Genomic DNA, 27,989 nt, shown 5'->3' on the forward strand with positions numbered 1-27,989 from the left:
CATTGACGAGTTTCACGCTACAAACGCTTAGTCGTGGCTAGGAGAGGAACACACATTGGCGAGTTTCACGCTACAAGCGCTTAGTCGTGGCTGGGAGAGGAGCACACATTGGCGAACTTCACGCTACAAGCGCTTAGTCGTGGCTAGGAGAGGTAAACACACTGGCGAGTTTCACGCTACAAGCGCTTCATCATGGCTGGGAGAGGAACACACATTGGCGAGTTTCACACTACAAGCCCTTTGTTATGGCAAGGAGAGGAACATACATTGACGAGTTTCATGCTACAAGCGCTTCATCATGGCTGGGAGAGGAACACACATTGGTGAGTTTCACGCTACAAGTGCTTAGTCATGGCTAGAAGAGGAACATAGATTGATGTGTTTGATACTACAAGCACTTAATCGTGAATAGGAGAGAAACACACGTTGACCCATTTTATGCTACAAGTACTTAGTAATGACCAGGAGAGGGAACATGTATTGACAGGTTTCACGCTACAAGAGCTTAGTCATGACCATGAGAGTAACACATGTTAACCCATTTCTCACTACAAGCGCTTTGTCATGACAAGGCGAGAAACAGGTTGACCAGTTCACTCTATAAGTGCTTAGTAATGACCAGGAGAGAAGTACAGCTGACACATTTCACACTACAAGCACTTAATCATGACTAGAAGAGGAGCACACACTGGTGAGTTTCACACTACAAGCTCTTAATCGTGACTAGAAGAGGAACACATGCTGACCCATTTCACACTACAAGTGCTTAGTCATGACTAGAAGGGGAACACACATTGACACGTTTCACGCTACAAGTGTTTAGTCATGACTGTGTTGGTAGCGTGAATTGCGTCAACATGTGTTCTTCTTGAGACGCTGTCATATGTTTTTATCAATGAATTATTTCTAATAAGTTTTAGTATTTTAGGACCAGAGTGCAATCATCCATCTTTCTCTTTGAAGTATTCTGCGAGTTGGACCAGCACCCGCCTGCGAGTCGGACCAGCACCTGCCTGCGTGGACTCGGGGGCCTGAATACCGGTGGACTGACCTGGAACCGTGTATTTTGTATCTTTGCATAGACACAGCCGCTGCTTTCAATTTGACATCCATGTGGGTGCACAGCCCCGAACCCATGCACCCCATCGGCACAGCTGTCAAACTGAAACACGGCTCTCAGCATAGCACTCCTGTCATTGGAAAATGGTTTGTCTCAACCCTCTGACTGTCACATTTGCTAGACAGCTTGGTCTGTTAAAGACTGCCGGATCACTAAGTGAAAACAAAGGAAAGACACATTAAAAAAAAGGAAATCTAATGCAGGCACCACATCTAAGAATTAATACACTGCAATGTAATAAATCGCATAAAATCTTAACATTCAGCACTACATGACTAAAAATAAAATAATAAAAAAAAAAGATCTGAGACTTCAGCTGGGCTTTAGGTTTAATGTATATTAGAATTTGCGAAGATGCATGTAATGATTACTTATTGCGAGGATATCAAAGTAGGACATCAAGCCAACCCTTTTGGACTCCTTACCAGGACGTAACAGGAAATTTGTCCAATGGGGTTACAAACTTCAAAAAAAAATTTAAATGTAATGTGGAGGAGGAATACAATCTCTCTTGGTGTTTTATTCCTGTTGGAAAGATTCACTCACTTTCTATACCAGAGACAACTGTCACCAGACCAGGAAGTGAATGTCAATCTAGCTAGTGGGGACACCGACAACAATAAAAATCTGCTAGAGGTCCTAATCTTTCCTTATTTATGAAAGAAAAAAAAACCCCAAAACCTGTAATATGTCTGTCCTGCAATAGTAATGGACAAACAGTGTGGAGGTATGAAGGGCCACAGAAGGCCTACTATGTGTGTCTCAAAGACATTAGAGCCTGAACATAAGAGAACCTGTCGCCACATCTTTCATTTCGACACCAATCTTCCTAAAGGGTAATGTGCACATTTGTAACCTGTAAAGATTCCCTTTTGTAGACAAACACAAGTTCTGAGACTACGGCTGGGTGCCGCCATCTTGGAGGTGATGTCAGCAGTCCCAGCAGACACAGAGGCGTCATTCAAGTGACATTCTATAGCAGTGGTCTCCAAGCTAAGCCCTTTGCTTACCTTTAGTCTGCCCTTGGGGCACTATTCTATCCACTGAAACCAACAATAGGGCATGATACCTCCCCCTGATGCCAACAAAGAGGCACAATGCCTTTCATTGACACCAACACATTTTCTTCCCTTGATACTAAGGATGTGGCACTGTTCCTACCTGTCAAAACAAGGTAGCCCCCCCCCCCCTAAAAGGTGCCAAACGTGGCAGCAGAGGGGGGAAGGAGGCAGATAAGTGGAGCTTCCACTTTTGGGTGGACTCCATTTTAAGACAGAAACAAAGGGGAAGGCCAGAGCTGAGACCCTGTAAGAGCTGTCTCAGAGAGTTACCGATGGCACCCCAAAGATAGAACATCACCCAGTCACTGGGATCCTGAGCTCAGGTCAGTACTCACATGTCCCAGGGAAGCCACACACCTTCCAGCCTCCACCAAGCACTCTTCATTGAGTTCCTAATCCTTGGGTGAAGCTGATGAGTTGGCTCCAAAGGTAATTAGGAATGGGCCCCCTCTACTATAGCTGGGACCTCAAAGAGGCAGCAGCCTCTGAGGCTGGAACTTCTCCAGTAGGAAAAGAACATGGTGCTCCAGACCTCAGATTATTTATGTCCCCCTGAGCCACCTACTGGGTACACCTCCCCAGGGATTGTCTGCAGAACAATACATACTCAAGCTGCCTTTTTGACTCTCCCAGCCCTCTATGTTCTGGAAGCCTCCAGAAAGCAGGGGGAAGAAATCAAACCTGCATTCTGTGAAATCTAAAACAGCCCAGAGAAATCAATAGCTGCTCCAATGATTACAGAGGGGCCAAAAGTAACTACAGTTACCCGTCATCCTAGCAACCTACCTAGGAGGGCACTACACACAACAGAAGCAGAAATTATAAATAAATAATAATAAAAAAATTATATATATATAAAAGAAATACAATGAGTTAAAGGATAAATACTTTTGGGGTAATCATGGGAAGGACATGTTATGTTGGTCCACATACCTGCTGTAATGTCTTCAGTGTCAGCTGCCATTAAACATGATAATTGTAAGCACTGGAGTCAATGGTCAGAAGATGGAGGAACTGTGAATGATACAAGTCTTCCCCTGAGGATAAAGCAGCACAAAAAATGGTCTACACCCCCCCCTCCCCCTCCATGGATATATAAACACAGGCCTGGCCAAGCAAAACATACAGTACATGTCTATAAACACAGGCCTGGCCAGGCACAACATACATGTGTATAAACATAGGCCCAGCCAGGCACAGCATACATGTCTGTAAACACAGGCCTGACCAGGCACAGCATACATGTCTATAAACATAGGCCCAGCATACATGTCTATAAACTCAGGCCTGACCAGGCACAACATACAGTGGGGCAAAAAAGTATTTAGTCACCACCAATTGTGCAAGTTCTCCCACTTACAAAGATGAGAGAGGCCTGTAATTGGCATCATAGGGAGACCTCAACTATGAGAGACAAAATGAGAAAACAAATCCAGACAATCACATTGGCTGATTTGGAAAGAATTTATTTGCAAATTGTGGAAAATAAGTATTTGGTGAATATGAAAAGTTCATGTCAATACTTTGTTATATATCCTTTGTTGGCAATGACAGAGGTCAGACGTTTCCTGGAAGTCTTCACAAGGTTGGCACACACTGTTGCTGGTATGTTGGCCCATCCTCCATGCAGATCTCCTCTAGAGCAGTGATGTTTTGGGGCTGTCGCTGGGCAACACGGACTTTCAACTCCCTCCAAAGGTTTTCTATGGGGTTGAGATCTGGAGACTGGCTAGGCTACTCCAGGACCTTGAAATGCTTCTTACGAAGCCACTCCTTCGTTGCCCGGGCGGTATGTTTGGGATCGTTGTCATGTTGGAAGACCCAGCCACGTTTCATCTTCAAGGCCCTTGCTGATGGAAGGAGGTTTGCACACAAAATCTCACGATACATGGCCCCATTCATTCTGTCCTGTACATGGATCAGTCGTCCTGGTCCCTTTGGGGAGAAACAGCCCCAAGGTATGATGTTGCCACCCCCATGCTTCACAGTAGGTATGGTGTTCTTTGGATGCAACTCAGCATTCTCTCTCCTCCAAACACGACGAGTTGTGTTTCTACCAGTTCTATTTTGGTTTCATCTGACCATATGACATTCTCCCAATCCTCTTCTGGATCATCCAAATGCTCTCTAGCAAACTTCAGATGGGCCCGGACATGTACTGGCTTAAGCAGGGGGACACGTCTGGCACTGCAGGATCTGAGTCCCTGGTGGCGTAGTGTGTTACTGATGGTAGCCTTTGTTACGTTGGTCCCAGCTCTCTGCAGGTCATTCACTAGGTCTCCCCATGTGGTCCTGGGACTTTTGCTCACCGTTCTTGTGATCATTTTGACCCCACGGGGTGAGATCTTGCGTGGAGCCCCAGATGGAGGGAGATTATCAGTGGTCTTGTATGTCTTCCATTTTCTAATTATTGCTCCCACAGTTGATTTGTTCACACCAAGCTGCTTGCCTATTGCAGATTCAGTCTTCCCAGCCTGGGGCAGGTCTACAATTTTGTTTCTGGTGTCCTTCGACAGCTCTTTGGTCTTCACCATAGTGGAGTTTGGAGTGTGACTGTTTGAGGTTGTGGACAGGTGTCTTTTATCCTGATAACAAGTTCAAACAGGTGCCATTGATACAGGTAATGAGTGCAGGACAGAGGAGCCTCTTAACGAAGAAGGTCCAGGTCTGTGAGAGCCAGAAATCTTGCTTGTTTGTAGGTGACCAAATACTTATTTTCCACCATAATTTGCAAATAAATTCTTTCCAGATCAGCCAATGTGATTGTCTGGATTTGTTTTCTCATTTTGTCTCTCATAGTTGAGGTCTCCCTATGATGCCAATTACAGGCCTCTCTCATCTTTGTAAGTGGGAGAACTTGCACAATTGGTGGGGACTAAATACTTTTTTGCCCCACTGTACATGTCTATAAACACAGGCCTGACCAGGCACAACATACATGTTTATATAAACACAAGCTCGGCCAAGGACAACATGCATGTTTATAAACATGAGCCTAGCCAAGCACAGCATACATGTTTATGAACACAGGCTTGGCCAAACACTGCATACATGTTTATAAACATAGGCCTGGTCAAGTACAGCATACATGTTTATAAACACAGGCTCGGTCAAGCACAGCATACACGTTTATAAATGTTGGCCTGGCCAAGTGCACCATACATGTTTATAATCATAGGCCTGGTCTTGCACAGCATACACATTTCTAAATGTGGGGCCTGGCCATTCATACATGTTTATAAACATAGGCCTGACCAAGCACAGCATACATGTTTATCAACACAGGCTGAAAGGTTTTCTATGAGCGAACTCAGATGTGTCTTGCTTGTCCTCCCATGTCTATGGCACTCGCTCGCTCCCAGCCGGGGGTCCAGCTACCACGACAAGTGCCACACAATGCTAAAATGTTAGTTTTGGGTGGACAGAAACATTAAAGGGCCGGTACAATATTAATAATAACAAGTCAGTCTACTAAATCTAAACTAGTAAGATGTGTTCTCTTTCCTTCTCCTGAGAAGTAGGTGTTAGCTGACAGCAGATCTTGGCTAATGACTTATGACAGGAGGACGACGTGAAAAAATAATTTACATGAGAGAGAAGGGACTGTGGCTGCGCACTCCGGGGTGTCGGGTTATTCACACGGGGAAATCTTTAGTCCCATTCATTTTTAATTAACAGTTATAGTGTGCAGCTTATCAGCACGATTGCTACCCGCCGAGAGTGCAGCCATTAACACCTTTCCTTCAGCTCTGGGAAATCCTAAATTATTTCCTAGGAGCCGCCGTAGGCACTCCGGCCACAAAGCTCTTGCAGCTGTTCTGGATGTTTTCCTAAAGGGTAACTCCACATTTGTGGAAAAAAAACATCAAACAAAAAACTATGAATATAGCATATACCGCGCCTTGAAAAGTCCCCCCCCCCCCTTGAAATGTCCCCCATGTTGTCATGTTACAATGTATTTTATTAATATTTGGATGTGATGGACCGACACAAAGTGGCACATAATTGTGAAGTGGAAGGAAAATGGTTTCCAACATTTGTGACATTTAAATATCTGAAAAGTGTGACGGCATTTGTATTCAGCCCCCTTTACTATGATACCCCTAACTAAAATCTAGTGGAACCAATTGCCTTCAGAAGTCACCTAATTAGTAAATAGAGCCCACCTGTGTGTCATGTGATTTCAGTATAAATCCAGCTGTTCTGTGAAGCCCTCAGAGGTTTGTTAGAGAACATTAGTAAACAAACAGCATCATGAAGGCCAAGGAACACACCAGACAGGTCAGGGATAAAGCTGTGGAGAAGTTTAAAGCAGGGATAGGTTAAAAAAAAATCTTCCAAGCTTTGAGCATCTCACGGAGCACTGTTCAATCCATCATCTGAAAATGGGAAGAGTACGGCACAACTGCAAACCTACCAAGACATGGCCGTCCACCTAAACTGACAGGCCGGGCAAAGAGAGCATTCATCAGAGAAGCAGCCAAGAGGCCCATGGGAACTCTGGAGGAGCTGCAGAGATCCACAGCTCAGGGGGGGAATCTGTCCTTAGGACAACTATTAGTCATTCTGGCCTTTATGGAAGAGTGACAAGAAGAAAGCCATTGTTGGAGGAAACTCCTGTTTGCAGTTTGTGAGAAGCCAAGTGGGGGACACAGCAAACATGTGGAAGAAGGGGCTCTGGTCAGAGGAGACCAAAATTTAACTTTTTGGTCTCAAAGCAAAAAACGCTATGTATGGCGGAAAACTAATACTGCACATCACCCTGAACACACCATCCGCACCGTGAAACATGGCGGTGGGAGCATCATGTGGTTGGGATGCTTTTCTTCAGCAGGGACAGGGAAGCTGGTCAGAGTTGATGGGAAGATGGATGGAGCCAAATACAGGGTAATCTTAGAAGAAAACCTGTTAGAGTCTGCAGAAGACTTGAGACCGGGGTGGAGGTTCCCCTTCCAGCAGGACAACGACCCGAAACATCCAGCCAGAGCTACAATGGAATGGTGCAGATCAAAGCATCTTCATGTGTTAGAATGGCCCAGTCACAGTCCAGACCCAAATCCAATGGAGGATCTGTGGCCAGACCTAAAAATTGCTGTTCCCAGACGCTCTCCATCCAATCTGACAGAGCTTGAGGGATTCTGCAAAGAAGACTGGGCAGAAATGTCCCTCTCTAGATGTGCAAAGAGACATCCCCAAAAAGACTTGCAGCTGGAATTGCAGCCAAAGGGGGTCCTACAAAGTATTGACTCCGGGGGGCCGAATACAAATGCCACCATACTTTTCAGATTTATTGGTCACAAATGTTTAAAACCATTTCTCATTTTCCTTCCACTTCACAACTATGTGCCACACTAGCGCGGCTCGGACCAGCCCCTCACTCTCTCCTCATTGGCTCACTGGCTGTGACTGACAGTAGCATGAGCCAGTGATTGCTGCTGCTCTCTCAGCCAATGAGGAGGAAAAGTCCCTAGAGAGCCGCTGCTCTTGTGCACATCACTGGATTGAGAGGGGGCTCAGGAAAGTATTGAGGGGAGGGGCTACTGAAAATAGAATGCACGAAAGTAAGAAACCTCGAGCCTTTCCAGCCACGTTACATCATATATACACAGTGAACAAGTGTAGCCAAACAGCCTGAATTAAAAAATAAATTATAAGAAATAAAAAGTCCAAAAATGTTCTTCTTGATGGTGCTTTTCTTCCTTCTACGATCACCAAGTGCTTCAAACAGGAAAGTGCAAAATTCCACCACTGGATGTCTGTTCCCCTCCAGCAGTGTGACCCCGATAATACTACGTTTGGTCTAACCCAGCAATGGGCAAACTACGGCCCGCGGACCGTATACGGCCCGGCGGACCTTTTAATCCGGCCCGCGGAGCGTGATACATTGGCTGTCAGGATGTGTGTAGGCGGGGCAGCGTGACGAACGTGAGGGGAGCTAGGCTCCTCTCACAGTCCGCCCTGAAGACCGGAACGGCGCGGGAACACGGCGAGAGGAACGCGCGGAGCAAAGGTAAGTGAATTGACACAGGGGGACTTGGCTTACTACTTTAGGGGGAATAGTACTATGGGGGATGAAATAATATGGGGGATGAATTACTATAGGGGGGATGAATTACTATGGGGGATGAATTACTATAGGGGGGATGAATTACTATATGGGGGATGAATTACTATAGGGGGGAGGAATTACTATAGGGGGGATGAATTACTATGGAGGATGAATTACTATATGGGGGATGAATTACTATGGGGGATGAATTACTATATGGGGGATTAATTACTATATGGGGGATGAATTACTATGGGGGATGAATTACTATGGGGGATGAATTACTATGGGGGATGAATTACTATGGGGGATGAATTACTATATGGGGGATTAATTACTATGGGGGATGAATTACTATATGGGGGATTAATTACTATGCTTACTATGGGGGAATATTACTATACTTACTATGGATGACACATACACATCATTCATCTACTCTTGGTCCGGCCCCCGGGTCCAATATATGAACCCATTGCGGCCCTCAAGTCAAAAAGTTTGCCCACCCCTGATCTAACCGCACTTTTGGTCCCACAATGGACACTGAAGATCAACTTGATGGATTTCAACCGTAGTTCACACCGTCTTCGGAATGCAACTCTCACGAACACTTCACCTCATAAATAAAGAACTCCACATAGTGCGTCAAGCTTTAAAACATTTTAATACCAACCTTGAATACAAATGCGCACTCACATGTATAAGGTGCCCAACCCCACCAAGTATATACCGCCTCTGTTATACATTGCTCTGCGATCTGATGAAACTGTGCTGGGAGGAGTCAGCAATATAGATACTACGGTGGTGTGCCCTCCGTGATGAACATCCTTCCATATGTCAGATATCATAAATTGCAGGTGTCATTATGTTCACCGGCTATGACTGGCAATGTATCCTCCATATGTGGATCAGTGTGCACCACCGTTGTATTGATCGCCGGCTCCATACATGTGTCGTGATGTCATCCAAAGCTCCTCCCCGATGCGTTTCGTCAAACGTCACGTGACTCACATATTGGGCTGCCTGCCTTTCCACGCACATGAACTTTAATGGCCCCCCAGTCTTAGTCCGTAGGGTTCAATATTGAGTCGGCCCCACCCTTTGCAGCTATAACAGCTTCAACTCTTCTGGGAAGGCCGTCCACAAGGTTTAGGAGGGTGTCTATGGGAAGGTTGGACCATTCTTCCAGAAGCACATTTGTCAGGTCAGGTACTGATGTCGGGGGAGGAGGCCTGGCTCGCAGTCTCCGCTCTAATTCATCCCAAAGGTGTTCTATGGGGTTGAGGTCAGGACTCTGTGCAGGCCAGTCAACTTCCTCCACCCCAAACTGGCTCCTCCATGTCTTTATGGACCTTGCTTTGTGTACTGGTGCGCAGTCATGTTGGAACAGGAAGGGGCCATCTCCAAACTCTTCCCACAAAGTTAGGAGCATGAAATTGTCCAAAATGTCGCCTTAAGAGTTCCCTTCATTGAATTAGGGGGCCAAGCCCACCCCCTGAAAAACAACCCCACACCATAATCCCCCCTCTACCAAACTTTACACTTGGCACAATGCAGTCAGGCAAGTACCGTTCTCCTGGCAACTGCCAAACCCAGACACCTCCATCGGATTGCCAGACAGAGAACCGTGATTGGTCACTCCAGAGAACATGCCTCCCCTGCTCTAGAGTCCAGTGGCGGCATTCTTTACACCACGGCATCCGACGCTTTGCATTGCACTTGGTGATGGAAGGCTTGGATGCATCTGCTCGGCCATGGAAACCCATTCCATGAAGCTCTCTATGCACTGTTGTTGGGCTCATCTGAAGGTCACACCAAGTTTGGAGGTCTTTAGCTATTGACTCTGCAGACAGTTGGTGACGTCTGCACACTGCGCTTCAGCATGCACTGACCCCGCTCTGTCATGTGACGTGGCCTACCACTTGGTGGCTGAGTTGCTGTTGTTCCCAGTGGCTTCCACTTTGTTATAATCCCACTAACAGTTGAGCGTGGAATATTTAGTAGCCAGGAAATGTCACGGATGGACTTATTGCCCAGGTGGCCACCTATCACGGGACCACGCTTGGAGTCACTGAGCTCCCGAGAGCGACCCATTCTTTCACCAATGTTTGTAGAAGCAGTCTGCATGCCTAGGGGATGGGTTGTATACACCTGTGTCCATGGAGGGGATTGGAACACCTGAATCACATGATATGGAGGGGATTGGAACACCTGAATCACATGATTTGGAGGGCAGGGACAATAATTTTGGCAATATAGTGTGTGTGTGTATATATATATATATATATATATATATATATATATATATATATATATATATATTTGTACAAAATGTTTTGCCTTTTGTTTCTATTTTAAACTGAATTCGTTATTTTATAAGGGTCCTCATATATTTTATTGTTATGAAAAAAAAAATACCTTTCCTCTTCAATCTGCAGCTGCTGTAATTTTCTGTAAAACAATTTCATGCAATATGGCAACTTGGAGGCCTCCAAAAATAATGTCATTTCCTGCTTGGGTGAAGAACTCTGCACCAAGATACAAGTCGGGTTGTAGGAATCCTCTGTAACAAAAAGTCATACTCCCTAAGGGTTAAATACTTCTAAAAGGGAGGCAGAAACTGCAACTTTTCTCATTAGAACCCCAAAAGTGTGTAAGCAAACCATGAACCAGACCCTCCCATTCAGAATCAGTCAGCACAGAACATGGTGATACAAGCAGCTATTTCTTCCGAATAACAAAAGGTAGGAACCGGCTACAAAGTGTATTAAAATCCCTGCAATGTGCATAGATCACCCAGGGGGAAGGAGTTTGTTTTAGTTACTATTTATAAGATCAGCCTTTTTGTACATCTATTTTTCAGCCGAGCTGAATAAAAAAAAAATACATATTTTTTTTTTATTTATTGAAACCCCACACCAGCTGCCCACCGCGTGTAAAAAGATATGATTGTCCCAGTGTCCACACCATCTGTCTAGGTACTCTTAGGTATGTATTAGGTGCTCTTAGGTATGTATTAGGTGCTCTTAGGTATGTATTAGGTGTTCTTAGGTATGTATTAGGTGTTCTTAGGTATGTATTAGGTGTTCTTAGGTATGTATTAGGTGCTCTTAGGTATGTATTAGGTGTTCTTAGGTATGTATTAGGTGCTCTTAGGTATGTATTAGGTGCTCTTAGGTATGTATTAGGTGTTCTTAGGTATGTATTAGGTGTTCTTAGGTATGTATTAGGTGCTCTTAGGTATGTATTACCCACAAATAGGCTCAAGGTCCCTTCCTTCAACGCATTTCGTTTGTGAGTGAAATGCGTTGGAGAGACCTAGGCAGATGCTGAGAAAGGCAGCTATAGAGGATGAGATACTCTACCAGCATGTGAAATCTGAACGGCCAATGTAAGTTAGTAAAAGAGTTATGCCCACTTTTGCATTACTTTCAGTACAGGACATATATATATATATTTTTTTTTTTTTTTCATTGAAACCCCACAGTAGCTGCCCACCGCATGTAAAAAGATATTATTGCCCCAGGGTCCACATCATCTGTCTAGGTCAGGGGTGGGCAACCTGCGGCTCTCCAGCTGTTGCAGGACTACAAGTTCCATCATGCCTCTGGAAGTCATAGCTGTAACTGTCAGTTTTGAAATGTCTTATGGGACCTGTAGAGGCATGCTTGTAACATCTGGTCTTTGAAACGCCTCATGGGAAACGTAGTTCCACAACAGATGGAGAGTGCCCACCCCTGGTCTAGGTGCTCTTAGGTATGTATTACCCACAAAATGAGCTCAAGCTTCCTTCCTTCAATGCATTTCATTTGTGAATGAAACGCGTTGAAGAGGCCTAGGAAGATGCTGAGGACACTGGAACAATTCATGGGCAGCACAGTGGCTAAATGGTTAGCACTTCCACCTGGCAGTACTCAGGTTGTGGGTTTGAATCCCACCTATGGCACCACCTGCCTGGATTTTGCATGTTCTTCCTGTGCCTGTGTGGGTTTCCTCCGGGTACTCCGGTTTCCTCCAACACTCCAAAGACATGCTGGTAGGTTAATTGAATCCTGTCTAAATTGGCCCTAGTACAGGTGAAACTCAAAAAATTAGAATATGGTGCATTCATTCATTGATTTCAGTGCAGCAACTTAAAAGGTGACACTAATATATGAGACTCATTCCATGCAAAGCAAGATAGTTCCAGCCGTGATTTGTCATCATTGTGATGATTATGGCTTACAGCTCATGAAAACCCCAAATCCACAATCTCAGAAAATGAGAATATTCCATGCAATCAATAAAACACGGATTGTACATAGAACAATTTCGCACCTCTGAAAAGTAGAAGCTGCATATGTACTCAGTACTTGGTTGGGGCCCCTTTTGCAGCAATTACTGCCTCAATGCGGCGTGGCATGGAAGCTATCAGCCTGTGGCACTGCTGAGGTGTTATGGAAGACCAGGATGCTTCAATAGCGGCCTTCAGCTCTTCTGCATTGTTCGGTCTCATGTCTCTTATCTTTCTCTTGGCAATGCTCCATAGATTCTCTATGGGGTTCAGGTCAGGCGAGTTTGCTGGCCAATCAAGCACAGTAATCCCACGGTCATTGAACCAGATTTTGGTGCTTTTGGCAGTGTGGGCGGAGCCAAGTCCTGCTGGAAAATGAAGTCAGCATCCCCATAAAGCTCGTCTGCGGAAGGAAGCATGAAGTGCTCCAAAATCTCCTGGTAGACGGCTGCGGTGACCCTGGACTTAATGAAGCACAGTGGACCAACACCAGCAGATGACATGGCTCCCCAAATCAACACAGACTGTGGAAACTTCACACTGGACTTCAATCATCTTGCAGTGTGTGCCTCTCCATTCTTCCTCCATACTCGGGGTCCTTGTGCCTCTCCATTCTTCCTCCATACTCGGGATCCTTGGGCCTCTCCATTCTTCCTCCACACTCGGGGTCCTTGGGCCTCTCCATTCTTCCTCCATACTCGGGGTCCTTGGGCCTCTCCATTCTTCCTCCATACTCGGGGTCCTTGGGCCTCTCCATTCTTCCTCCATACTCGGGGTCCTTGGTTTCCAAATGAGATGCAAAAGTTGCTCTCGTCAGAAAAGAGGACTTTGGACCACTGAGCAGCAGACCAGGTCTGTTTTTCTTTAGCCCAGGTAAGACGCTTCTGATGTTGTTTGTTGTTCAGGAGCGGCTTGACAAGAGGAATACGACATTTGAAGCCCATGTCCAGGATCCGTCTGTGTGTGGTGGCTCTTGATGCACTGACTCCAGCCTCAGTCCACTCCTTGTGAAAGTCCCCAACACTTTTGAATGGCCTTTTCCTGACAATCCTCTCCAGGCTGCGGTCATCCCTGCTGCTTGTGCACCTTTTTCTTCCACATAACTTTCTATTAATGTGCTTTGATACAGCACTTTGGGAACATCCAACTTCTTTTGCAATTACCTTTTGAGGCTTTCCCTCCTTATGGAGGGTGTCAGTGATGGTGTCAGGTCAGCAGTCTTTCCCATGATTATGATTCCTACTGAACCAGACTGAGAGACCATTTAAAGGCTCAGGAACCCTTTGCAGGTGTTATGGCTGAATGAGCTGATTAGAGTGGGACACTTTGAGCCGAGATTATTCCACCTTTTCACAATATTCTCATTTTCTGAGATTGTGGATTTGGGGTTTTCATGAGCTGTAAGCCATAATCATCACAATGATGACAAATCACGGCTTGAACTATCTTGCTTTGCATGTAATGAGTCTATCTCACCCTGAAAACCCATCTCTTCAGGGAAGCCTACCCCACCCCTGCTAACTTGCCGACCTCCTCCACTCTTCCTACCACTTCATCCCCCACAGCTATCTCCTCCTGTGCCACCATCCCCTCCCTCCTAGATTGTAAGCTCCAAAGAGGGCCCTCAATCCCCTCATGTTTTGCATTGTATTGGTATTGTTCTGTCACATGTTCTGTCTCCCTTTGTAATGTACAGCGCTGAGCGAACTATTGGCGCTTTATAAATACTGTATAATAATAATAATAATAATATTTTAGTTTCACTTTTTAAGTTGCTGCACTGAAATAAATGAACTTTTGCACGATATTCTGATATTTCGAGTTTCACCTGTATGTATGAATGTGAGTTAGGGACCTTAGATTGTACGCCCCTCGGGGGCGGGGACTGATGTGAATGTAATATATATATGTAAAGCGCTGCGTAAATTGATGGCGCTATACAAGTACCTGAAATAAATAAATAGTTGGTTTTTTTACAAGCGGTGGCCATTTTTCACCATATGCAATATTTCAGGCAACAAAAGACGAGCTGACGAGCTAGTTTGCACCCACGGTCAGAACGAGCCACGCAGGGAGCCACGGGTTGGATGCGAATGAAGGCGATGTCCCAACAACAAACAGGTTTCCCATGAGTGACATTTTTTTTAATCCTGCCGTATTATGTCTACACTGCTGAGATCTTCCAAAACAAGACGGAGCTCACAATGGTGGGCGCAGTTTGTTTATTGAGAACATGAACAGACAAACAAGCACAAACAGGCGGCTTTAACCTTTTGGCAAAATACAGCTACAAAAATTGTAGTATTAGAATGTTGTAGTGGTCGGCAGCGGCAATGATCGCTCCGTTATTCCAGTCACGAAGATGGCGGTATGGGAATGTTTTTTTATTTTTTTTTTTCTGTTTTGTTTTCTTCACACCGTGACCAGCTAATGTTATCTGAAGGGCCAAATAAGTGCATGCAGCTTTGTCCAACAAAATAACCAGAAAAAAGATTTAACAAAGTCAAAAAAGCTGCATATAAGTTGGTTCCTCGACAACAAAGCCGTTTCCTCGGATAAGAAAGAAACTTTTTAAATATCATCGTCACCCCCTTTCCATAAGAGTTTCAGTTTTTTTCTTTTTAAATCCTTTTTTTAACAAGACAAACTCTTCAAGTCTTCAATAAGAAAGTGCAAAAAATGTACAAGGAAATTAAATCCTTTTTTTTTTTTTTCAAAAGAAGTTCATTGGATGGTTTTTGTAGGACGTTAGAAATGTGGTTATATGGCTGTCTCTGGGCGCGGTAGGCTTCTTAATCTTCAATAAAAATGATGTCGTGGGGTCTTCCCTTCCGATCCAACGGTCCTCCGTCCAAGAGGGACTCCACTGACTTCCTGTCCGGGTAACAAGGGTGTGGCCCATTGGAAGCTGTGGGAGGAAAATAAAGAATAACGGAGGCACTGAGGGCAATTTACTACGACTGGAACAGCCATAATCCGAAGCAGTTTTCATAGTTAATCTAGTTGAAAAAAAAGAAGACACAGGTCCATCCAGTGCACCCAACAGAGAAAAAAAACAAACAAAAAAAATTCAATTGAATTGAATTTTTATTTAAAAATATTCCATTTTCATTATATACCTTACCCCCCCCCCCAATCATCGGCATGCTAATTACATTTTTCAATAAAACCTATGTTAATTACATACCTTATTTCATACTGGTGATGTCATCACTGGGTCTCTGAGTATTGCTATAAAATGCAGGCAGATCACGGCTGGTGGGAGGGGCCATCAGGGTACTGTACAAGTAGCTTCCTGAAACATCACAGCATCCTGCCTCTTCTAAGTAGCCCTAAGCCCTGATGCAAGCAGCGGGCTGGCTCTTAAGCAAATATCAAAATGCCTTGATGGGCGGGGCCAGTCTGGAGGACATTCCTAGGCAGGTTGCAGACCACCCTAGCTAACACCAACATGCGATGCTGAGCCTCCAGAATTGAAAGAACTGAAATCCAATGAATGAAAGGGGTACATCAGGGAGTCAGGCTGAGGAGGAAAGTGCAAGATGATCCTGGGCATCCTCCAGTCAGGAAATGAGGCAGAGCTCTTTCTGAATTGAGGCAGCTTCTACTGCACATTGTGAGAAACTCACAGTGTGCAGTGAAATCAGAGGAAGCCATTCCAGTCCAGGAGAGGAGCTGGTACACCTGTGCAAGACTGGAGGGGAGGAGCCGGTACACCTGTGCAAGACTGGAGGGGAGGAGCCGGTACACCTGTGCAAGACTGGAGGGGAGGAGCCGGTACACCTGTGCAAGACTGGAGGGGATGAGCCGGTACACCTGTGCAAGACTGAAGGGGAGGAGCCGGTACACCTGTGCAAGACTGGAGGGGAGGAGCCGGTACACCTGTGCAAGACTGGAGGGGAGGAGCCGGTACACCTGTGCAAGACTGGAGGGGAGGAGCCGGTACACCTGTGCAAGACTGGAGGGGAGGAGCCGGTACACCTGTGCAAGACTGAAGGGGAGGAGCCACTACACCTGTACAAGACTGAAGGGGAGGAGCCGGTACACCTGTGCAAGACTGGAGGGGAGGAGCCGGTACACCTGTGCAAGACTGAAGGGGAAGCCAGAGGGAGGATTTAATACAAATCTGGATAATGGATTCTTAAGGAAAATAATTATATACATATATATACAGTGAAGGAAATGTGTATTTGCTCCCCTGCTGATGCTGAATGTTCGCCCCTCACACAGAAATGATCGGTCTAACAATGGAATGTTCCCCCTCACACAGAAATGATCGGTCTAACAATGGAATGTTCGGTGTAACACTGAGAGACAGAATACAACAACAAATTCAGCAGAAATGTGTCTAACAAATGATGACTGATCTGCATGTTCATGAGGGAAAGAAGGATTTGATCCCCTATCATTCAGCAGGATTTCTGGCTACCAGGTGTCTTTCATACAGGTAACAAGCTGAGATTAGAAGCAGTCTCTTAAAGGGAGTGCTGCTAATCTCATTGTGTTACCTGTATAAAAGACACCTGTCCACAGGAGCAATCAAACCATCAGATTCCAAACTCTCCACCATGGCAAAGACCAAAGAGCTGTCCAAGGATGTCAGGGACAAGATGGTAGACCTACACAAGGCTGGACTGGGCTACCAAACTATGGCCAAGCAGCTTGGTGAGAAGGTGACAACAGTTGGTGCAATCATTCACAAATGGAAGAAACACAAAACAAGTGTCAGTCTCCCTAGGTCTGGTGCACCATGCAAGATCTCACCTCGTGGAGTGTCAATGATCATGAGAACAGTGAGGAATCATCCCAGAACTACACCTGAGGATCTTGTCAATGATCTCCAGGCAGCTGGGACCACAGTCACCAAGAAAACAATTGGTAACACACTACGCCGACATGGACTGAAATCCTGCAGTGCCCGCAAGGTCCCTCTGCTCAAGAAAGCACATGTCCAGGCCCATCTGAAGTCTGCCACTGAACATCTGAATGATGCAGAGGAGGACTGGTTGAAAGTGTTGTCGTGAGATGAGACCAAAATCCAGCTCTTTGGCATCAACTCAACTCGCCGTGTTTGGAGGAGGAGGAATGCTGCCTATGACCCCAAAAACACCATTCCAACTGTGAAACATGGTGGTGGAAACATTCTGCTTTGGGGCGTTTTTCTGCTAAGGGGACAGGACAACTGCACCGCATCAAAGGGACGATGGACGGGGCAATGTACCATCAAATCTTGGGTGAGAACCTTCTTCCCTCAGCCAGGGCATTAAAAATGGGTCATAGAAGGGTGTTCCAGCATGACAATGACCCAAAGCACACGGCCAAGGCAACAAAGGAGCGGCTCAAGAAGAAGCACATTAAGGTCCTGGAGTGGTCTAGCCAGTCTCCAGACCTTCATCCGATTGAAAATCTGTGGAGGGAGCTGAAAGTTCGAGTTGCCAAATGTCAGCCACCAAACCTTAATGACTTGGAGAAGATGTGCCAAGAGGAGTGGGCCAAAATCCCTCCTGAGATGTGTGCAAACCTGGGGGCCAACTCCAGGAAACGTCTGACCTCTGTGATTGCCAACAAGGGATTTGCCACCAAGTACTAAGTCATGTTTTGTGAAGGGGATCAAATCCTTCTTTCCCTCATGAACATGCAGATCAGTCATCATTTGTTAGACGCATTTCTGCTGAATTTGTTGTTGTATTCTGTCTCTCAGTGTTACACCGAACATTCCATTGTTAGACAGATCATTTCTTTGTGAGGGGCAAACATTCAAAATCAGCAGAGTATCAAATACTTATTTCCTTCACAGTATATATATATATATATATATATATATATATATATATACACTGCTCAAAAAAAATGAAAGGAAGAAGACTTTGAAAACCCATCAGATCTCAATGGGGAGGAATCTCCTGCTGGATCTCTATACTGACATGGACGGGGGGATGGGTGAGGAACGTAAGGATGCCCCATCGTTGGATGGAAATGAAAAGGATAGACTAACAGAGGACTAAATTCAAAAACACCCCGAAAATCAAAGTGAAGAAATGATACATCAGGCGAGTCCATTTTGCTGAAATGTCATTGCAGCAACTCAGAATGGTCCTCAGTAGTCTGTGTGGCCCCCACGTGCTTGTATGCATGCCTGACAACATCAGGGGGGGGGCTCCTAATGAGACCACGGATGGTGTCCTGGGGGATTTCCTCCCAGATCTGGACCAGAGTATCACTGAGCTCCTGGACAGTCTGAGGTGCAACCTGGAGGCGTTGGATAGACCAAAACATGACATCCCAGAAGTGTTCTATTGGATTTAGGTCAGGCAAGCATGTGGGCCATTCAATGGTATCAATTCCTTCATCCTCCAGGAACTGCCTGCATACTCTCACCACATGAGACCGGGCATTGTCATGCACCAGGAGGAACCCAGGACCCACTGCACCAGGAGGAACCCAGGGCCCACTGTACCAAGAGGAACCCAGGACCCACTGCACCAGGAGGAACCCAGGACACACTACACCAGGAGGAACCCAGGGCCCACTGCACCAGCAGGAACCCAGGACACACTACACCAGGAGGAACCCAGGACCCACTGCACCAGGAGGAACCCAGGACACACTACACCAGGAGGAACCCAGGACACACTGCACCAGGCGGAACCCAGGACCCACTGCACCAGCGTAGGGTCTGACAATTGGTCCAAGAATTTCATCCCGATACCTAATGGCAGTCAGGGTGCCAAGGTCTAGCCTGTAGAGGTCTGTGCGTCCCTCCATGGGACAGACCCTTTCACGTATGTCACATGTGCTCAGGGTGAACCTGCTCTCATCTGTGAAAAGCACAGGGGGCCAGTGGTAGACCTGCCAATTCTGGGGTTCAATGGCAAATGCCAATCCAGCTCTATGGTGCCGGGCAGTGAGCACAGGGCCCACTAGAGGATGTCAGGCCCTCAGGCCCCCCTCATGAAGACTGTTTCTGATTGTTTGGTCAGAGACATTCACACCAGTGGTCTGCTGGAGGTCATTTTGTAGGGCTCTGGCAGGGCTCATCCTGTTCCTCCTTGCACAAAGGAGCAGATACCGGTCTTGCTGATGGGTTAAGGACCTTCTATGGCCCTGTCCAGCTCTCCTAGAGGAACTGCCTGTCTCCTGGAATCTCCTCCATGCTCTTTAGACTGCTGAGACAAACAAGCCTTCTGGCAATGGCACGTATTGTTGTGCCATCCTGGAGGAGTTGGACTGCCTGTGTAGCCTCTGTAGGGTCCAGGTATGGCCTCATGCTACCAGTAGTGACACTGACCCCGGCCAAATGCAAAACTAGTGAAAAACAGTCAGAAAAGATGAGTAGGGAAAAAATGTCAGTGGCCTCCACCTGTAAAACCATTCCTGTTTTGGGGGTCGTCTCATTGTTGCCCATCTAGTGCACCTGTTAATTTCATGAATACCAAAGCATCTGAAACCGATGAACAACCCCCTCTGCGACTTACTTGACCAGATCAATATCCCAGGAGTTTCATCGACTTGATGCTAGACTCAGATTAAAAAGTATTCATTTAATTTTTTGACCAATATATACATATATACACACATATGCTTTTTTACAAAATAGGTGATAATGTACCTGATTTGGTCATATCAGCCTCCTGCAAAGTCCTGCACAGCAGCTTCCAAATGAAGTGGGAGGGGCAGCACAAGTATAAGGCTCTGCTGCAAAGAAGCAAGTTGATTGGAGGAAAGAAAAGAGAAGAGAGAAAAGAGAGGGGAGAGCAGAGAGAAGAGAAAAGAGAGAAGACAGAATAGAGAAGAAAGGAGAGGAGAGCGCAGAGAAAAGAGAAAAAGAGGTGAACGGATAGAGGAAAGGAGTGAGAAGACAGAGAAGACAAAAGAGGAGAGGGAAGAGAGAAGACAAGAGAGGAGAGGGAAGAGAGAAGACAAGAGAGGAGAGAGGACAGGAGAGAAGAGAAGGGAAAAGAGAAGAGAAAGGACAGAGAAAAGAACTGAGAAGAGAAATGAGAAAAGAGAGGAGATGGAGAGAGAAGAGAAGGGGGAGAGAAGCGAGAGCAGAGAGGAGAGAGGAGAAAGGACAGAGAAGTGAGGAGAGAGGAGTAAAGAGAAGGGAGAGAAAAGAAAAGAGGAGACGGGAGAGAGAGGACAGAGAAGAGAACAGAGAGGAGAAGGGAAAGAGGAAAGGGGACAGAGAGGAAAAGAGAGAGAGAGAGAAGAGAGCAGAGAGGAGAAGGGAAAGAGGAAAGGGGACAGAGAAGAAAAGAGAGGAAAAGGGAGAGAGAGGACAGAGAAGAGAGCAGAGAGAAGAGAGAGAAGAGAATGAAAGAAGAAAGGAGAGATGAGAAAAGAGAGATGGGAGAGAGGACAGAGAACAGAGGAGAAAGGAGAGAGAGGGGAAAAAAAAGGAGAGGAGGAGGGAGAGAGAAGAGAGGAGACAGAAGAGAGGAGAACAGAGAGAGGAGACCAGAAGAGAGGAGAATGGAGACAGCAGAACAGAGAGAGAACAGAGAGGAGACAGAAGAGAGGAGAACAGAAGAGAGGAGAACAGAAGAGAGGAGACAGAAGAATGGAGACAGATGAGAGGAGAACGGAGAGAGGAGAACAGAAGAGAGGAGAGCGGAGAGAGCAGAACAGAGAGAAGAGAACAGAAGAGAGGAGACCAGAGAGAGAGGAGACAGAAGAGAGGAGAACAGAAGAATGGAGACAGAAGAGAGGAGAACAGAAGAATGGAGACAGAAGAGAGGAGAACAGAAGAGAGGAGACAGAAGAGAGGAGACAGAAGAGAGGAGACAGAAGAGAGGAGACAGAAGAGAGGAGAACAGAAGAGAGGAGAACAGAAGAGAGGAGAACAGAAGAGAGGAGAACAGAAGAGAGGAGAACAGAAGAGAGGAGAACAGAAGAGAGGAGACCAGAAGAGAGGAGAACAGAAGAGAGGAGAACAGAAGAGAGGAGAACAGAAGAGAGGAGACAGAAGAGAGGAGAACAGAAGAGAGGAGAACAGAAGAGAGGAGACCAGAAGAGAGGAGACCAGAAGAGAGGAGACCAGAGAGAGAGGAGAACAGAGAGAGAGGAGAACACAAGAGAGGAGAACAGAGAGAGAGGAGAACAGAAGAGAGGAGAACAGAAGAGAGGAGACAGATGAGAGGAGTGATGGCCTAGTTTGTGTGCTGTGGATTGGGAGAGATGCACGGATCGCAGGTTTCCTGTGTTGCAGTGTGGGTTGGGGAATCCTGCGATCCGTGCTCGTTTCCTGCATCATGTTCAGTGCAGCTGGCGTCAATGTTAAGTTCATGACACCCCAAACGCAGGGTATAAACAGTGCATTTGCCCACACCGGATCGCATGGTACAAAAGTATCATGTGATCCGGTTGCAGTGAGCATGCACTACTTTTGTTGCGGTGCAGTGTGACTTGAGCTCATTCACAATGAATGGGCTTAAACCCCACCACACTGAATCGCATGCGATTCTTCGTGCTCCTGTGCAATTCATAGTGTGAACCGGGGCTGATCGTCCTACCACGGGCAGGGGGCGGGTCCTATTTTGAATGGGCTGCCAATGTGCTTCAACACGCTCTGTGGCACAATGCAGTCAGGTGAGAATGGGCCAGAACTTACCTTTCCTGCTGCCCTGCATATTACAGAAGTACTGTACAAGGACGTAGCACAGCCGCTGCTTCCACTGACATGAGAACAGGACGGGTAAGGAGCCCTGCTAGCATTTTTTACTTGTTATGAACTTTTAATGACGGGAGTAATAGGGATGCATCTAAACGCAGAATTTGGCGTGACACTGAAAACAATGAATGATTGATGATGAGATCGTCCACTCGGCACTTAGAGCACGTACTCCTCATTGTTGAGGTTCTGTCAATATGAATTATTTACAACGTACAATCAATACCACCATATGCAGACCCGTGTCCTTCTGCTGAAGAGGCTGAAAATTCCACTTTGCTGTTTTGTACTTTTTTTTTTATTAATGTAAAAGGAAAGCTCCTTGTCTGTCCCTTTTAGGTGCCCACATCTGTAGAACAACCAATCTTAAAGAGTTAAAAAAAACCCCAAAACTGCCTTTGCAGTCTGTAGGTAAAAGCAAACCGTGCAGCTTGGACTGAAGTTGGATCGGTGTAGGCCATTCACGTACCTCCTGAAGCCTGGCCAAAAAACTCCCACATATGGCATCATCCAGTCCTGCTTTGTTGCTAGGATGTTGCTAAGACACTCAAAAGGCATTACTGCTCACTCCCAGCATCAGAAGAACAAGCTCTCAAATGCCCGCACGTGTGTGGGCCATTACCTCCTTGTCGCAGAAACACTCAGAACTGCTGCAACGGGGGAGAGGCAGCACTCGTGAGGGGGTCTGAACTGTCTTAGCAACACCCTAGCAATAAGGCAGGGCAGAGCGATGTCATCTTTATTAGGTATGTGAATGGCCCATACCTAGAGAAAGGGTTTTATACAAGTTTAGTCGAAGCTGTTTGTTTTTATCACCAGGTGGCCTTTACTTGCATTGGCAGTTTTTGAGTAAAGACGAGGAGATAGTGGAGCACACACGTGCGGGGGTTTGAGAGCTGGTTCTTGTGATGCTGGGAGTGAGCAGTAATGCCTTTTGAGTGTCTTAGCAACGTCCTAGCCACAATTCAGGACTGGATGATGCCATCTTTAGGAGTTTTTTAGCCAGGCTCCAGGAGATACGTGAATGGCCTACACCTGTAGCAAGGACACTGTCCAACTTCAGGAGTGAGCAGTAATGCCTTTTGAGTGTCTTAGCAACGTCTTAGCAACAATTCAGGACTGGATGATGCCATCTTTGGGAGTTTTTTAGGCAGGCTTCAGGAGGTACATGAATGGCCTACACCTGTAGCAAGGACACTATCCAACTTCAGGAGTGAGCAGTAATGCCTGTTAGTGTCTTAGCAACGTCCTAGCAACAATTCAGGACTGGATGATGCCATATTTGGGAGTTTTTTAGCCAGGCTCCAGGAGATACGTGAATGGCCTACACCTGTAGCAAGGACACTGTCCAACTTCAGGAGTGAGCAGTAATGCCTTTTGAGTGTCTTAGCAACGTCTTAGCAACAATTCAGGACTGGATGATGCCATCTTTGGGAGTTTTTTAGGCAGGCTTCAGGAGGTACATGAATGGCCTACACCTGTAGCAAGGACACTGTCCAACTTCAGGAGCGAGCAGTAATGCCTTTTGAGTGTCTTAGCAACGTCCTAGCAACAATTCAGGACTGGATGATGCCATCTTTAGGAGTTTTTTAGCCAGGCTTCAGGAGGTACGTGAATGGCCTACACCTGTAGCAAGGACACTGTCCAACTTCAGGAGTGAGCAGTAATGCCTTTTGAGTGTCTTAGCAACGTCCTAGCAACAATTCAGGACTGGATGATGCCATCTTTAGGAGTTTTTTTAGCCAGGCTTCAGGAGGTACGTGAATTACATTACATTACATTACATTGAGTTTATATAGCGCCAAAGGGTTTGCTCAGCGCTGTACAATAGAGGGGGGGACAATACATGAAACATTACAGTAACTACAAACAGCACACGAGGGGTTATAGGGCCCTACTCTTTCGAGCTTACAGTCTAGGAGGGAGGGGGTAGTGGTACAGGAGGAAGTGGCTGTGGGGGATGGAGTGGTAGGAGGAATGAAGGAGAGCAGCAGTTAGGTGAGGGTGGGGTAGGCTTCCCTGAAGAGGTGGGTTTTCAGGGAGCGCCTGAAGGTGAGGAGGGAAGGTGACAGTCTGATGGATTGGGGTAGTGAGTTCCAGAGGATGGGGGAGGACCTGGAGAAGTCTTGCAGACGTGCGTGTGAGGAGGAGACCAGGAAGCAAGATAGAAGGAGGTCCTGTGAAGAGCGAAGGGTACGGGTAGGGTGGTACTTGGGAATCAGGTCGGTGAGGTAGTTAGGGGCAGTGTTGTGAATGGCTTTGTAGGTCAGAGTGAGTAGTTTGAATTTGATGCGTTGGGCGATAGGGAGCCAGTGGAGGGAGAGGCAGAGGGGGGTGGCAGAGGTGGAGCGGGTGGTGAGGTGGATGAGTCTAGCCGCTGAGTTGAGGATGGTCTGAAGCGGGGAGAGCCTGCACTGGTGAATGGCCTACACCTGTAGCAAGGACACTATCCAACTTCAGGAGTGAGCAGTAATGCCTGTTAGTGTCTTAGCAACGTCCTAGCAACAATTCAGGACTGGATGATGCCATCTTTGGGAGTTTTTTAGCCAGGCTCCAGGAGATACATGAATGGCCTACACCTGTAGCAAGGACACTATCCAACTTCAAGAGCGAGCAGTAATGCCTTTTGAGTGAACCAAGTTTTTCGATGGGTTGTTGTGGTTACCATCATGCCCTCTCCGACAGATAACTTCCCACCCCTACTATCGGAGATTCGTTTAGACAGATGTTGGCACTCGCAATCTTTTACTTGGTTTGGAAGAAACAACATATCTAAAACTAGAAAAGCTACAATTTCTGGGGAAATTGTGTGAAGTATTCTTGCCTCCACCAGTAGTCTACAACTGGAGTGGGCGGAGTAACTGGGTGGAGTGGGCGGAGTAACTGTTGTGTGGTTGGAGTGGCTGGAGTAACTGTGAAAAGGTTGGAGTGGGCAGAGTAACTGGGTGGAGTGGGCGGAGTAACTGGGTGGAGTGGGCGGAATAACTGTTGTGTGGTTGGAGTGGCTGGAGTAACTGTAAAAAGGTTGGAGTGGGCGGAGTAACTGGATGGAGTGGGCGGAGTAATGTTGTGTGGTTGGAGTGGCTGGAGTAACTGTGAAAAGGTTGGAGTGGGCAGAGTAACTGGGTGGAGTGGCTCGAGTAACTGTTGTGTGGTTGAAGTAACTGTGAAAAGGTTGGAGTGGGCGGAGTAACTGGGTGGAGTGGGCGGAGTAACTGTTGTGTGGTTGGAGTGGGTGGAGTAACTGTGAAAAGGTTGGAGTGTGCGGAGTAACTGGGTGGAGTGGCTGGAGTAACTGTTGTGTGGTTGGAGTGGCTGGAGTAACTGTGAAAAGGTTGGAGTGGGCAGAGTAACTGGGTGGAGTGGGCGGAGTAACTGTTGTGTGGTTGGAGTGGCTGGAGTAACTGTGAAAAGGTTGGAGTGGGCGGAGTAACTGGGTGGAGTGGGCGGAGTAACTGTTGTGTGGTTGGAGTGGCTGGAGTAACTGTGAAAAGGTTGGAGTGGGCGGAGTAACTGGGTGGAGTGGCTGGAGTAACTGTTGTGTGGTTGGAGTGGCTGGAGTAACTGTGAAAAGGTTGGAGTGGGCGGAGTAACTGGTTGGAGTGGCTGGAGTAACTGTGAAAAGGTTGGACTGGGCAGAGTAACTGTATGGAGTGGGTGGAGTAACTGTGTGGAGTGGGCGGAGTAACTGTGTGGAGTGTTTGGAGTAAAGATAGTAAACATTACACTAACCAATTGATTGATGAAATGTAAGCAGTGCGCATGGCAAGCTGGACAGAGTGAGAAATGCATTTCAACTTTGAATGATTTCTATAGCACATTTAATTGCGATGTTGTTGCCCAAAGTGCTTCACAGTTACATTAAAACACACATTTATAAACACATTCGCAGCATTATCACCTCAAATACTCTTTACTGTAGAAAACTTATTTCCAAACCTTTAACCAGAAGCCGGCCAAACTGTCACAAATTCAAAATTAGGTTTCAAATAGGGCAGAGAAGAGCGGTTAAAAACAAATTGCTCCAAATTGCTCACTTCATTGGTGTCTTCAAATGGTCGTAGTTTTAAAAACTATAAATCCTACAGCGAAGAGCTTTATATTGTGAGAATCACAAGACCCAGACCTACATTTTGATGCATAGTATGTCTCTGAAATATTACAAATGAAGGCAAAGGCGCAGTTTAGAAATTGCCCTTCAAATTTGAGGTGGCTAGAGTGGATTTTCAATGAATGTCAATGGGGGGCGTGCGTTGCAAACAAATGGTCATATTGTGAAAACTATCAGGACTATGGCTTAGCCATTTTTAGTGGCAGCAGGGATAGCTGAACGTTTTGATATAAGATTTGTGTAGATGGGGTCGAAAATGAGGGAGTGATGGCAGTTTAGAGATCATGTCCTGATTTTTCAGCTCACACTCTAGTTTTGAACATTCCGCCATTCATTCCTATGGGACCAATTTCACCACAAAAACACCGATATTTTGTGTACCATTCGGCGAAACGTTCCACAAAGTACCGTATTTTTCGCTCCATAAGATGCACTTTTTTTCCCCCAAAAAAGGAGGGAAAATGTCAGTGCGTCTTATGGAGCGAATATAGAGCGGCCGGTCCGGTATTTCCACCGCCGCCGTGTCAGAATACCGGACCGGCCGCTCAGCTCTGCAGTGGGACCTTACTGGTCCCTCTATCCAGCGGCGTGCTGTCTTCCCGGCTTCTGTAGTGTGGGCGCTCGGTGGACAGCCGGGTCCACAGTGCGCATGCGCAAGAAGCAGTGCTCTTTGTGAATGGTAAGGCGGTACCTGGGACACGACAGATCCCAGAAGCCGCCGGACCAATCACAAAGTGCAGCGCTTCTCGCGCATGCGCACTGGGCATCCGGCTGTCCGCCGAGCGCCCACACTACAGAAGCCGGGAAGACAACGCGCGGCGGGGTAGAGGAACAGGTAAGATAAAAAAAAAACTCTGCGGAAGTAAGAGCGGGTACCTGTCAAATTCAGGTACCCGCTCCCCCTCCCTCCCCAAAGGTCAGCAGTCATCTCCTGTATTGTCCGCAGTCTCTGGTCATCTCCTGTATTGTCCGCAGTCTCTGGTCATCTCCTGTATTGTCCGCAGTCTCTGGTCATCTCCTGTACTGTCCGCAGTCTCTGGTCATCTCCTGTACTGTCCGCAGTCTCTGGTCATCCCCTGTACTGTGTCCGCAGTCTCTGGTCATCCCCTGTACTGTGTCCGCAGTCTCTGGTCATCTCCTGTACTGTCCGCAGTCTCTGGTCATCTCCTGTACTGTCCGCAGTCTCTGGTCATCTCCTGTACTGTCCGCAGTCTCTGGTCATCCCCTGTACTGTCCGCAGTCTCTGGTCATCCCCTGTACTGTCCACAGTCTCTGGTCATCCCCTGTACTGTGTCCGCAGTCTCTGGTCATCTCCTGTACTGTGTCCGCAGTCTCTGGTCATCTCCTGTACTCTGTCCGCAGTCTCTGGTCATCTCCTGTACTGTCCGCAGTCTCTGGTCATCTCCTGTACTGTCCGCAGTCTCTGGTCATCTCCTGTACTATGTCTGCAGTCTCTGGTCATCTCCTGTACTGTGTCCGCAGTCTCTGGTCATCTCCTGTACTGTCCGCAGTCTCTGGTCATCTCCTGTACTGTGTCTGCAGTCTCTGGTCATCTCCTGTACTGTGTCTGCAGTCTCTGGTCATCTCCTGTACCGTGACCGCAGTCTCTGGTCATCTCCTGTATTGTCCGCAGTCTCTGGTCATCTCCTGTACTGTGTCCGCAGTCTCTGGTCATCCCCTGTACTGTCCGCAGTCTCTGGTCATC

At 46.7% G+C, this 27,989-nt stretch overlaps 1 protein-coding gene across 1 annotated transcript in view; it reads right to left on the reverse strand.

The window, feature by feature from the left end:
- Positions 1 to 14,708: 14,708 nt before the first annotated feature.
- The window catches only part of LOC149428163 (ATP-dependent chromatin remodeler CHD5-like), a gene marked incomplete at its 5' end in the record, with an annotated part of 46,603 nt that continues 33,322 nt past the window's right edge, over positions 14,709 to 27,989 (reverse strand). The window contains one exon of the mRNA XM_089667645.1: positions 14,709 to 15,411. Within this exon, the coding sequence (XP_089523771.1) occupies positions 15,296 to 15,411 (116 nt within the window). The remainder of the gene's footprint in view (positions 15,412 to 27,989) is intronic.

This window comes from Staurois parvus, unplaced genomic scaffold, assembly GCF_062004578.1.
Source record: "Staurois parvus isolate SC_StPar_1 unplaced genomic scaffold, SC_StPar_1.0 ptg003456l, whole genome shotgun sequence".
NCBI lineage: Eukaryota > Metazoa > Chordata > Amphibia > Anura > Ranidae > Staurois > Staurois parvus.